Genomic DNA, 14,540 nt, shown 5'->3' with positions numbered 1-14,540 from the left:
GAAGAAACGGTTTTAACATTATGCTCTATGTATCTGTATATGCCTACAGGCCATACCTCCTGTGTCACAACACAATCACTGGCCTGTATGTAATCTGGCATCTGTAGAGAGACATACGGCATTTAAAAACACAATCTTCACTCCGTACACTGCCCAGAGGAGCCAGGCAAACAGCAGACCATTTCTAAAGCTCCTTTTAATCTGGTTTATGAAACCAGACATCAGAAGGATGATTTAGACCCTCGTACAAGGCAGGCAAATTAGAATGGTGTCGTGTTAATAATGCCATGTACAATTTACAAATTAATGAAGAACTGGAGGTCTAAGCCACGGCAAATCCCACATCTGTTTCATGGTACATATTGCTATTGATATACACAACAATCACACAGCTGACTGTATATCAACCTTTTGTTGAAAAAAAGCACTAATAAGGTGACTTTAATTCTAACTCTAATAACCATGTCTAAACCATGTCTACCTTTGGTATGTTATCTTTAATGAATTATGTTTACTGCCTTTTTTGGACTTATTCCAAGTAAAAAAAAAAACAAAAAAAAACAGCAGGTCTACCTTCTTGTGCCTCCTTTAGGAGAGAGAAATATCAATGCCATTAACAGCAGGTTCTAGAAGTTTTATATATAGTGATTTCCCAAAATCTCAGAAAATGTAATTTACAAAAAATATGCAATGTTTCTCAGTAGACTAAATTATCTCCATTGCTTCAGTGGACAAAGGGAAAGAACCCGCCAACGTTTTTAGCTTATTAATGGTGTTACACAAATTTTATACAAAACTGGGTCTCTAGTAGCACATGGAAAGTTAAATGAATTCTGGGGGGCATGAAAGAGAGAGTCAAGTCAAATTACATCTATTCATTACATGAAGGATTTAAACAATAAAGCACCTCAATCTGTCTAGGTAAGAAACCGTTTCGTATGCTCTTTTGAACATTTACATTGCCAAATATACAGTATTTTATTCTTAAAAATATGAAAATCACTTTTGCACTTTTTCTATTTTCTATTATCGTTTCTAAGGTGTCACATGGTGACAAATGTAGAAAGCACTCACAGGACAAGATAGTTTGATGCCACAGCAGTAGGCTTCAGCTTCTTTGGTTTAAATATTAAGAAAATGTTAAAGGAACACTAGAGTGTCAGCAATACAAACATGTATTCCTGACAGTAAAACTAGTAGTGCTGTTTAGGTCCCAAGCCCCCATAGTCCACTGCAAAAAAAAGTTGACTTTACTCACCTTTTTCCAGTGCCACATGGATCTCCTGACAGCCTCTTTGACTGAAAACTTTCCCATAAGAAAGCATTGAGAGTCTATTGTGCGTGCGTGGCAATACGCCGCCCTGGCCAATCAGCATCTCCTCATAGAGATGCAATGAATAAATGCATTTCTGTGGGGAATGTTCAGCGCCTCCTTGCAGAGCATATTGTGCAGCACTGACCCAGAAAGCACCTCCCAGTGGCCGTCTGAGTGATCGCCACTAGAGTTGTTACTAGGCAGCAATATAAACACTGCCTTTTCTCTGAAAGGGCAGTGTTTACATTAAAAAGACTGCAGGGATAGGCAGCAGACACCAGAACAACTACATTAAACTGTAGTTGTTCTGGTGACTATAGTGTTCCTTTTAGACAAGCTTATGCATTTAAGTGGTCATCACATGTCTATTTTCTAGAAATTTATTTATTTATCCTTATTAACGGATATTCTGGTCAAGGACCAAGATTTGCATTTTGATTAACTATACGACCATGCAGCCAATCAATTGGATTAAAACTGGTCTGTTTCAATATCTCTTTGCAGCATTTCTGTAAAATTGCTTGTCATGGGGCATCCAAATCCTGGATATATTATATACATGCCTGAAATTATCTCCCCTTGTACATAAAAAAAACAAAAAAAACAAAACATTGATTTTAAAGCAATTGCAGAACTTCTGTTTTAGCAGTTATGTAAAACATATTAAGCAAAGAATTGTGGTAAGACAATTAAGAAGTTCAGGAAATGGTGAAACAGCATAATTACATTTTAGTTAGCTTTTTTTTTTTTTTATCCAAACAGGAAATTACAAATATATACATTTATATTATTATTATTATTATATTTAAATATTTTATTTGTCTATTTGTTAATACTTCAAAAAAAGAATGGTTAGAAAAGTAGTTAGGAACACAATGAAGGTGATTAATTTACCTGAAAAGTTACTTAGTGCATCTCTGCTTCCATTTGCTTCAGCTACCACCCTCCGAAAGTGCTCCAGAATAGCATGAAGCTCTGAGGAGCGCTGTAAGGTTCTGTGTTCAGCAATACGCAAGCGTTCCTTTAATGTATGAAATTCCCGCTGGTAAGCAATCAACTTCTCTGAAAAGAAAAGAAAAAATAATATAAATCCCCAGAATTACAAATCTAAATTAATATTCCCTGGGTTCATAGAAATATTGGAAGTACTAAAAGTGTCTCTAACCTTTCAAGACTTCATAAAGATGTAATATTTTTTGAAATACAAATTCTGACTGCTTTAGAATTTCGCCTACCTTTTACTGCAGCACGCGGCCATTAAATCCTAACTGGAGAGGTTACCTTTGGGGGTCTTAGCAAAATATGCAAGACCCCAGAAAACGACAGATCTGCTTTCATGAAAACAAACGTTAAAAAATGTAAGGGAGACAGTCTTACCAGTCAGCAGGACAATTCATTTTCGATTTTTGAATTTGGTCAAATGATTCTCAAGATTAAACAAAAACCTAGTGGTTTCATATTATAAGATGTTTCCAAAACGGTACTGATTTCAGCGGGACTGTCCTGATTTTCGGGCCCTGTCATGCCCTCCTGACTTGGTTCCCTGGTGTCGCGTATGTTTCAGGGAACCAAGACCCTGCGGGAGCACTGAAACAGTGTTCCCTGCATGTCCTGGACTCAGTGGGCCGGTTAAAATGATTGGCAGGTATCCAAAAAAACCAAAAGAGACTGACCTGCAAGTAATTTTAGTGGATACGCCCCCTTTCCAGGCTGGTCTGCCCCTTTTAGGCAGAGCCAGTGACGCGTTTGTTGCACTGGCCCACCCCCTTTACTCTTCAACCACCAGCATCCCAATTCTGGAAAGGACGATATTGGAAGGTATGTTAGCATACTAGTAGTTTCACCGTATAAAGAGCAGGATAAATTGAAATATTGCTGGGAACACTGGTTGACCATGTGGAGAACAGAAGGGGCACCTGTTAGAGGTCTCATCTCTTCTCCTTTAAATATGTTTCTCTACCCATCTATACATTTACTAGAAAATCTACTAGCACTATGTATAGATTACATGTTAGAGCATAAAGTTGTCGGTACCTTTAAAAGGTATTCAAATCCTTTAAATATGGCCTGATATAGCTTCGGTAAGATACGGAATAAGCTAGATCTCAAGTTATAAGTGTAGCTATGGTAGTGATTCTAGGTCCACAAACGCTGTAGATTTACTGTGTGACATATTCGATGAAACAGATATGAGGCTCAATAGCCGTATGAATCAGGTTTTGATGTCTCCGAAAATGCCATTTACAAAAACATGCAATATATCTATTTCAACCAATATTATCTCTGTGGCATTTAACCATGGATGTTAGATGGCAGCATAAGGGCGTTAAATAGAATAAATGTAACAAGCAATAGCAGCAATACATAGATTATATTCTACACGATAATGTCTGTGTGCAATCTTCCTGCTTTTCATGCTCTGCTCCCTCGAGCGCCCTGCTGTGATGCCGGGAACCTGGAAATGACATCACCCCGGCATCACTAAACAGTGCGAGAGGGAGCAGAGGAAGAGGATCTTGAAGATATTAGCAGCCACACTGGACCCCAGGGAAAGGATCCACTACAGCTCTAAAAAAAAAAAAAAAGAAAAAAGTTAGGGAGACTGGATGGTCTAAAATGAAAAACAAATAATTTGTGACTGTGTGCATGTGTTTTTACTCACCTTTTCCCATGCCATTCCAGCCTCACCGTGGCTGGCCCCGCGTCCAAGGCTGAGATCATCAACCTTGGAAAGCATTGGAAGGCTATTGAGCATGCGTGTGGACTAAAAAGCACCTCTAGTTGCAGTCTCAGTGACCGTCACTAGAGGTGTTACTAGAGAGTAGTGTAAAACTGTTTTTTCCCTCTGAAAAGGCAGTGTTTACATTGAAAAACCTGCAGTGCAGGATATTGACTCCAGAAGCACTACATTAAGCTGTAGTGGTTCTGGTGACTATAGTGTCCTTTTAACGAATCAGGTTTTTTTTGTCATTGAAAATAAAGCTTTGTTAGGAGACAGATTTTTTTTTTTTTTAAACTACCGTATATACTCGAGTATAAGCCGACCCGAATATAAGCCGAGGCCCCTAATTTTATCCCAAAAAACTGGGAAAACTTATTGACTCGAGTATAAGACTAGGGTGGGAAATGCAGCAGCTACTGGTAAATTTCTAAATAAAATTAGATCCTAAAAAAAATATATTAATTGAATATTTATTTACAGTGTGTGTATAATGAATGCAGTGTGTGCGTATGTGTGTGTGTATGAGTGCAGCGTGTGTGTATGAGTGCAGCGTGTGTGTGCATGAATGCAGCGTGTGTGTGTATGAATGCAGTGTGTGAATGCAGTGTGTGCAGGGCCGGTGCAAGGATATTTGCCGCCGTAGGCAAAAAAAAATTTGCCGCCCCCTCCCCCCCCATATGTCCTGACTTCCCCTCCTCCTCCCTTAGTGGTCCTTACCTCCCCACCCCCGTGTTCCTTCACCCCCCCCCCAGTGGTCCTGACTCACCCCTCCCCTAGTGGTCCTTACCCTCCCCTCCCCTAGTGGTCCTTACTTCCCCCTCCCCTCCCATAGTGGTCCTTATCCCACCCCCTCCCTCTCATAGTGGTCCATATACCCCCCCCTCCCATAGTGGTCCTTATCCCACCCCTCCCTCCCATAGTGGTCCTTATCCCCCCCCTCCCTCCAATAGTGGTCCTTATCCCCCCCCTCCCTCCCATAGTGGTCCTTATCCCCCCCCCTCCCTCCAATAGTGGTCCTTATCCCCCCCCCCTCCCTCCCATAGTGGTCCTTATCCCCCCCCCCTCCCTCCCATAGTGGTCCTTATCCCCCCCTCCCTCCCATAGTGGTCCTTATACCCCCCTCCCTCCCATAGTGGTCCTTATACCCCCCCTCCCTCCCATAGCGGTCCTTATACCCCCCTCCCTCCCATAGTGGTCCTTATCCCCCTTCTCCCTCCCATAGTGTTCCTTATCCCCCCCATCCCTCCCATAGTGGTCCATATACCCCCCTCCCTCCCATAGTGGTCCTTATACCCCCCCCTCCCTCCCATAGTGGTCCTTATCCCACCCCTCCCTCCCATAGTGGTCCTTATCCCCCCCCTCCCTCCAATAGTGGTCCTTATCCCCCCCCTCCCTCCCATAGTGGTCCTTATCCCCCCCTCCCTTCAATAGTGGTCCTTATCCCCCCCCCCCTCCCTCCCATAGTGGTCCTTATCCCCCCCCCCCCTCCCATAGTGGTCCTTATCCCCCCTCCCTCCCATAGTGGTCCTTATACCCCCCTCCCTCCCATAGTGGTCCTTATACCCCCCTCCCTCCCATAGCGGTCCTTATACCCCCCTCCCTCCCATAGTGGTCCTTAACCCACCCCCTCCCTCCCATAGTGGTCCTTATACCCCCCCCCCCCCCTAGTGGTCCTTATACCCCCCTTTTTTTTTTTATTATTAATTTTTTATTAGTATTATTATTTTTTTATTATTTCTTTTTATTTATATATTTTTTTTTTCGTACCCCCTCCCTGCTTGATATATGGCAGGGAGGGGGGCTCTCCTTCCCTGGTGGTCCAGTGGCAGTTCAGTGGGGGGGAGAGGGGGGCTGGCAGAGCTGTAACTTACCTGTTCTGCAGCTCCTGTCAGCTCTCTCCTCCTCTGCGCCGTCCGTTCTGCTCTTCTGTCAGCTTACACTGGAAGTCTCGCGAGAGCCGCGGCTCTCGCGAGACTTCCAGTGTGAGCTGACAGAAGAGCAGAACGGACGGCGCAGAGGAGGAGAGAGCTGACAGGAGCTGCAGAACAGGTAAATTACAGCTCTGCCAGCCCCCCTCTCCCCCCAGTCTGTATTATGGCAATGCAAATTGCCATAATACAGACCTTGACTCGAGTATAAGCCGAGTTGGGGTTTTTCAGCCCAAAAAATGGGCTGAAAAACTCGGCTTATACTCGAGTATATACGGTAACTTTTTTTAGCTGTCTTCTAGATTTCAAGCATATTTGTCAAGCCTGCCTTAAACTCCATCTATCGTGGAAATATAACATTGAGTAGTGTTATTCAACAATTTTATCACATGACAGGAGGCTTCCTATTTTGCATTTCTCTCTTTACTAAACTCCACAGCAGTAAAGAAAGTGAAACATTTAACCAATGAAAAATGCAATAGGGAGTAGGAAGTTCCCAACAATTAGGCTCCTCCCCCTCTTTCTTTACTGCTCCATCGCAGACAGGTCAGAGCTTTTGGCTCCCCTTTTATATGTCTATATATATATATTGAATTCATTGATTTTAATGCATATTACTATTATTTGTTGGGGATTATTATTTTAAGCTTGTAGTCACCTCTACTGTTTGAAAAACGTTCATACATTTATTTGCTTATTCTGGTAAAATATTGTTACTAAGAGTTTATTTTTTATTCTTTTCCCCACTGTTCATGGTGTTATTTTACCCTGTAAGGCTATTATTTGTATTTCGATACTCTGTAGTTTGGGGGGACTTCCCCTTGGCAACCACCCTGCTCGTTTCCCTTTATTTTACTTCTTCATGAGGTAATCTCATTCTCTGCTCGGCTCCCGCCCAGCCCCCTTTTCTTCCCGCCCGCGGGAAGAACCGGCCGCATAGCCTCCTTCCCGCCCGCGGGAGGACTCTGCCGCATAGCCTCCTTCCCGCCCGCGGGAGGACTCGACCGCACGACGGTTTTTCCTCCTCCGTCGGTCACCTTATCCCCTATCCCAGTCTTTCAGCCGCTTAGTCGGCTCTGTCATTGCGCGGCTCCCACCCCCGCCGGCATTCTCGCGGCGGCCATTTGCAATCTCGCGCCTCGCGAGATTGCGGCCGCCATTTTGAGTATCCACTCAGTTCGGCGAGTCTGCGACCAGAGACAGTCCGGTTAACCTCTAGAGGTCAGTCTTTTTTTGCTAAAAATAAATTGCTGTATCTAGGCACTTAAGGGATCATAACCCTGTGCCTGTTAAGGGTGCTGCCCTATTTTGTGCTGCTTGTGGAGGTCGCCTTGTGGCCACCTCTGTGATCCTGGGTGAGGCCCAGAAATACTAAAGCCCAATAGTGTGGTGTCATTTATATTCTCAATATTATTACTGTATTTTGCTATTACTGTTTTGGTACGATTACCCTTTACCTGACTAGGCAGCTTAGATCCTGCTGGGATCTTAATCACACCTTATAATCAGACTCTGCTGGAGTCCACAGTACCATCACCACCACACACCCTGCTGGGGTTTTTACTCTATACTTGGAGTACATATATATATATATTACACACTACGGTACCCTGTTAGGGCCGACATAGTGTTATTCATATATAAAAAAATATACAGCTGAACTGACCTCTAATTAATTTTTCTAATTAAATTTTTCTAATATTCCCTGTGCCAGAAAATTTATTAATCTCAATATGGAAGCTGCTCAAAATACAGCAGACCTCCAAACAATGATTAATGAGGCGGTAGCAGCCTCCATGGAGAAAGCTCTCTCCTTAATGATGGCCTCTAATGCCGAGAAGAGGAAACCATCAAAAACCCACCGACCCCGACACGATTCGGATTCCGAGGATTCGGAACCACATACGAGCCAAGAACCCTCCACCGGCAAACGCCACTGGAAGGGGGAAAAGGGCCGACAGAACCCGGCCAAGGGTAAGACCCCTGCAAAAAAGCTTAAGCCCTTAAAGGACACTACCCCGCCCCCGCCACCTGATTGCATCCTCCTCATCCGAGGAGTAAACAAAAAATCCTTGGCAATTATCGATGAATGGCAGGCGGAGGGATCAGACTCCTACGAGGACCCATGGGGCTCCGAGTCCGAATCCCAACATAAACTCGTAACACACAAGTTACTGGGAGACTCCCAACTTCAGGACACCATGGATAACCCGCAGGAAGACGAAGATGCCATTTTTGACCCATCAGGTCAGAAGCTGTTTGATCCGAGGAACCTAAGACATCCTCGTTCAGGGGACTGGACACCCCCAGATCATCTTGCAAAGTTCATGCACCTTTGGCTGAGGAAATCCATGGACAAGACGGTCCACAACCGACTTCGGTCCGAATGTCCAAGACCTTCTCTACCCGACCACGTGGCAGAGACACCAGAATTTGACCAGGTGATGACCACCTTCATGTCCCGAGGTGGCCGGGACCCACGCAAAGGCGTGGAGAAGGGCTTCAGAGCAGTCCAGGACAAACTGCTAGACGCAGTAGGACCGCTTTCCAGGATCATGTACCTGGCGGACGATGCCCTCACAAAGGCAGACCAGTTTGACGCGACCATGGTTCGCGAATGGGCTCATGATGTTCGGGAGTGGGCACAAAGATGTTTTTGCTTTGTGGGTAACACGAATACAGCCCTCTCCTCCGAGCGGCGCAAGGCAGCACTACTCCGTATCGACGGAAAGTTGGTGGAATTGGGCACCAAGGAGTTAGGTCCTCTGGCACAGGGCAAACTGTTTAGCGATCCTTTCCTCAAGGACTTGAACAAACACGTAAATATCTTTACCTCCCTGAACAAGGCTCAGTCCTCCATGAGGAGAGTATTTAGACAAACCCCCAACAGGGGTGTTTTTGGACGGGCTGGCCGCCAAAGGGGCCGTGCTGCCAGCTGATTCTGGCCTTCAGGCCCCCGTAACTCAAGACCTCACTCTTTCTACCCGGTGGTGGGATACAGACAACAATCCTCATATACCCGAGGAGCGGATAGAGGCCGTGGACCACGTACACGAGGCAGAGCACGTTTCTCCACAGGTAAGCAATCACCTAACTCATTACCTTACTCTCCGTCCAGCAGGTCGCATATCTTTGTTCTTTCAGGAATGGCAGACCATCTCCACAGACGCGTGGATCCTACAAACGGTTCAAGGGTACACCATCGACTTCACGTCGCACCCACGACAAACAGTCACACCGCACCCGATCAAATGCTCGACAGAAGATACCAAACTCATACACAACGAGTTAGTGGAACTTCAATCGAAAGGCGCAATAGAACCGGCCTCCGGACCTCGCGGTTTTTTCAGCAACATATTCCTAGTAAAGAAGAAATCAGGGGAGTTTCGACCCGTCATAAACTTGAAAAGACTCAACGAGTACGTCACGTACAGACACTTCAAGATGGAAGGCATACATCTCCTGAGAGACCTACTACAGGACAAAGATTGGTTCACGAGGCTGGACCTAAAAGATGCATACCTCTCAGTACCCGTCCATCTTTCCTGTCGAGAATTCCTACGATTCCACTGGCAAGATCGCCCCTGGCAATTCACATGCCTCCCATTCGGCCTCAGCTCGGCTCCATGGTGCTTCACCAAATTACTGAAGCCGGTAGTCTCTCATCTTCGCGCACAAGGAATTCGTTGCATTATATACCTGGACGACCTCCTACTGTTCTGTTCCGACAAGTCCAGACTGACGCAACACACGAACTATACCACAAACCTACTATCATCCCTGGGTTTCGTTGTGAACTTTCGCAAGTCAGCCATGTCACCATCCCAAACGGTACAATTTCTAGGATTCGAGATAGACTCCACCACGAGCACCCTACGGCTACCTGCCTCAAAGATCTCGACCATTCGCAAAGAACTGCGCAAGACCATCCGCGCCCACACCATTCCACTCCGCACCCTCGCTCGAATAGTGGGACTACTCTCAGCCTCCATACAGGCGATCTTTCCGGGACCACTCCACTACAGGGCAATGCAACGCCTCAAAGCATCCTTCCTCAGACACAACCCATCCTACGACCAACCAATCCCGGTCACGGAGGAGGTCAGGGACGAGCTCAGATGGTGGCTGGACAGCATGGAAGCATGGAACGGTCGGGCCATCTTCGGGAGCACGCCCGACTTAGTCCTGGAATCGGACGCCAGCCTCTGGGGATGGGGCGCCACAAGCGCAGGCACATCAACAGGCGGGACCTGGACCTCCCAGGACCTCAACCTACACATAAACTGCCTAGAACTCCTGGCAGGATCATTTGCCATCCGCAGCTTAGCAAAAGAAAAGACGGACTGCTGCATCCTTCTAAGGATGGACAACATCTCGGCAGTCCGCTACATCAACCGCCTGGGCGGAGCCCGATCCCGGATCCTCTCAGAAATAACGAAGGAGATCTTCGATTTCTGCCTACCCCGCAACATCTCCCTCAAAGCGGAATACCTTCCGGGGGAAACGAACCTCACAGCGGACTGGTTTTCACGCCACTGGAGGGATGCCAGCGACTGGAAACTGGATCCACAGATCTTCCAGAGTCTAGCGGCACACCGGGGTCAATTTCACCTAGATCTGTTTGCGTCTCGCAACAACAGACAAACTCAAACATACTTCAGTTGGCTCCCAGACCCGGAGAGCAAAGCAACAGATGCATTCCTACAACCATGGCCGATCACGGGAGCATATGCCTTTCCCCCATTCGCCATGATAGCACGGACCATTCACTACCTGAGACAGCAGCGGGTATCCCTGCTACTCATCACACCTCTATGGACAGGACAACCTTGGTTCCCGGACCTCCTAGCCCTATCTTACAAGGACCCTCTCCTACTACCCTCACACCAATATACTCTCACAGATCCGAAAGGGAGCCCTCATCCGCTCGTCCTGGCCAACCGACTCACCCTAGTGGCTTGGACTCTTTCCGGGGTGCCTGGCAAGTCGGCGAACTACCGCAGGCTGCTAAGGACCTCCTATGGGACTCATGGGCTCCAGGAACTAGAAGATCCTATCTACACGCGTGGAATTCCTGGTCCAATTGGTGCTTGGAACGGAATATCGATCCATTTACAGCCTCTATTCCTACCATCCTAATCTTTCTAACACACCTATTCTCCTCAGGACGATCATATAGGTCTATTAACGTAGTCCGCTCAGCCATTTCAGCGGCCCATGTTCCCACACTGGGAATCCCAGTGGGAAAAGACCCACTGATATGCAGACTTTTAAGAGGCATTCGACTACGATGACCCCCGGAACCAAAATATTCACGACTCTGGGATGTCGAGGTAGTCCTCCGCTTCCTGAGGGAATGGCCGACCAACGACAATCTCTCCCTCCGGCAACTCTCTGCGAAACTAACAGTTCTACTTTGTCTAGTTTCATTCCGCAGGGTATCGGACGTCCGAGCGTTCGACATAGACGCGTTCTCGGTCTCCCCGGAGGGAGTCACATTCCAGATATCGCGTCGCACGAAGTCTGACTCTGCGACGGTTTTTTACCCTTTCTTCAATTCCGATCCACAACTCTGCGTCGTGGCCACACTACGGCGATACGTGGAGGTTACGCTTCCGATACGGACTCCACCCTCGGGGCAACTCCTCGTGTCATACGTTCGACCACACGTCCCCATCACTACTACTACCCTAGCCAGATGGGTTCGGTGGATTCTTTCTTTAGCAGGCATAGACGCTTCCTTCGGTGCTCATTCTGTACGTGGAGCGGCGGCTTCCTCAGCGTTCACAGCGGGTGCCTCTCTAGCAGATATCTTACGTTCCGCGGACTGGTCTAGAGAATCCACTTTTCGCACTTTCTATTTCCGCCCGAACTCCGACGCGGCCTTATCACTATTACAGCGTTAAAAATGCAAAATAGGAAGCCTCCTGTCATGTGATAAAATTGAAGATTATGCTAGCGTCAGTGTACTTATAATCTTAATTTTAATAATGACAGGAGGCGAGTATTTTCCCACCCTTTCCCACCCTAGGGAAGATGGGAACATTTGAATTCTGATACCACATGTCTCTTTTCTCACTTATACCACTACATCTGTTGTAGCGGAGTTTGTTCATCTGCTAACACATTTAGACAGGGGTAATATATATATCTGTATGTACTCCTATTTGTTTAATAAAGATTGGTTATAACCTTATCATAAAATATCGTAAAAGGCTAAAGGTCACTGTAACAAACAGTTTGAAGATCCCATTCTAACCCATTTCACACTCTCATTTCAGTCTAATTCTGTGCCATCCTGGAGTTTCTTCAGTAAAATACCCGGACTTCTTCTTACCCCATGAAGATCAGATGTTCACCCGTTGGTGCCGATTACAGTCTTCATCATCCCACTATGAACGTTCACCAGTTGTATTTTGTTATGTATTGAACTTTATCTTACTATTACGATGTCGCTTCTGAAAGAGGGGGAGGAGCCTAATTGTTGGGAACTTCCTACTCCCTATTGCATTTTTCATTGGTTAAATGTTTCACTTTCTTTACTGCTGTGGAGTTTAGTAAAGAGAGAAATGCAAAATACTCGCCTCCTGTCATTATTAAAATTAAGATTATAAGTACACTGACGCTAGCATAATCTTCAATTAAATTAAATGTAAACACTGTGCTAGATAAACTGCTGGCAAATATACTGATATACTTTCATTCAATATGGACGATGTAAGCTTCTTAAATGGACACTGTACTTACTACAACCATTTCATTGATTGTAGTGTCTGGAGTCCCCAGTTACTGCCCCTCCATTCAGTGTTAAACTATTTTAGAGCAGTTGAACACTAAATAAGAGTACATGGCCACCCACAGTCTGGCCCCTTCTGGAGGTGTGGCTAAGGCAGAGTTTACCATCAGTGGGAGCTCTGATAGGCTAAAGACAGTCAACTGACCCTCTCAACCAATCATAACTGCCCATTGCTGCTCAGGCTAATACTTCCTCATAAGTCAAAGCAGCACAGAGGGGAGGGGCTACTGGGGACTCTAATTTAGCAGTAAAACATAAAACATTAAAAACGGTTTAATGATGAATGCAATTATGTAACTTGGGAACTCCAGACACTATTACTAGTGTAATGAGATTAAGCAGATGCAGTGCTTACAGAGTCCCTTTAAGTATTGAAGATTCATGCTGACAGTATATTGGTACTAAACAACTGTTACAGCAGTCATTGAAAGTCCATTACAGGTGGTCCTCGTTTTGCGTCCTACCTGCTTTATTACGGCTTGCACTTACGACCAGCTCTCTCGCAGGGTGGTAAGTGCAAGCTGTCGTGGGAATTAGAGGGATTCACTGCTCTGCTGCATTCTTCTATGTTCTGGGATATTTTCCTGAACATAGACGAACGCAGCAGAGCAGGGAATCCCATAACTCCTTACTTACCTACCAATTCGTTCTACGATTGGGTGGTAGGAACGGAACCCGGTTGGTAAGTGAGGAGTGTCTGTATACTATGCATGTGGCTGCATCCCACAGCACATGCCAAGAAGAACACTGCAGGCAAGTAGGCGTCTTAATCTATACATTTACCGCCAACTTGCCTATACAATGTCTACACTGAAAGTTATTGCTTAGGAGGAAACGGTCATACACATATTTCTGGATGACAGATCCGCTTTCAGCAATGTAAACATTAGTTTCCTGTTTCAGACTGTTACAAGAGTGTATAAAATCTTCCCATTCATGCTCTCAGTGACTGCATTTATAGTTCTCTGTGTGGCTGAATTAATATGTTTGTGCTTGTAACTAAACCAGTGGTAGTCAACCTTTTTCTACCTACCGCCCACTAATGCATCTTTTTGGTTGAAAAAATTTCCTTACCGCCCACCAGTTTTCGCGCAAATGCAGAATATTTTTAAGAAAGGGGGGTGTTTTTAAAAAAAATAAATGTACGTACATTTATCTTTTTATTTCTACTTAATGCAGGTTTATAAGGTTTTTAACTTTATAAAGTTTAATGAGAAAACAATAAAGTAAATTGAAATTACCTTTACTAGTGATTAATGAGATCCTTGAGGTTGATGCTGCGAGACTAAATATTTGATATCTGGTTCGATTTTCGTAAGGAACAAACAAAGGTCTCTTTCAGTGATATTCAGACGACTTCTCTGTTTGCGCATAATATGATTTCTCATTTGTGCGTCAGCTCATCTCCTCTCCCTCCTCAATTCCCCTCCCCACCTTTTATTCCCCTTTTTTTCTATTTTTTAACCGTCCTTATAGCAATGCCCAGTAGGAAGGCTGAGCTAGGTAGCCCACTTACTATAGTCCACTATAACATACAGACACACACACACACAAAGACACAGACAGGCACACATACAAAGACACAGACAGGCACACATACACACACACACGTATGTGTGCCTGTCTATGTCTTTGTATGTGTGTCCTGTGTGTGTGTCCTGTGTGTGTGTCCTGTGTGTGTGTCCTGTGTGTGTGTGTCTGTATGTTATAGTGGACTATAGTAAGTGGGCTACCTAGCTCAGCCTTCCTACTGGGCATTGCTATAAGGATGGTTAAAAA

The 14,540-nt window shown here is 45.4% G+C and overlaps 1 protein-coding gene across 2 annotated transcripts in view; it reads right to left on the bottom strand.

Moving 5' to 3' along the window:
- The window catches only part of MGAT4A (alpha-1,3-mannosyl-glycoprotein 4-beta-N-acetylglucosaminyltransferase A), a 92,321-nt gene that overhangs the window by 52,744 nt on the left and 25,037 nt on the right, over positions 1–14,540 (bottom strand). For both annotated transcript variants that reach the window (XM_063459073.1, XM_063459064.1), the window contains exon 3: positions 2,210–2,377. In XM_063459073.1, the coding sequence (XP_063315143.1) occupies positions 2,210–2,377 (168 nt within the window). The remainder of the gene's footprint in view (positions 1–2,209; positions 2,378–14,540) is intronic.

The sequence above is a fragment of the Pelobates fuscus genome, chromosome 1, assembly GCF_036172605.1.
Source record: "Pelobates fuscus isolate aPelFus1 chromosome 1, aPelFus1.pri, whole genome shotgun sequence".
NCBI classification, from domain to species: Eukaryota; Metazoa; Chordata; class Amphibia; order Anura; family Pelobatidae; genus Pelobates; species Pelobates fuscus.
The sequence above is the reverse complement of the archived record's forward strand: the minus strand, read 5'-3'. Positions and strand labels throughout refer to the sequence as shown.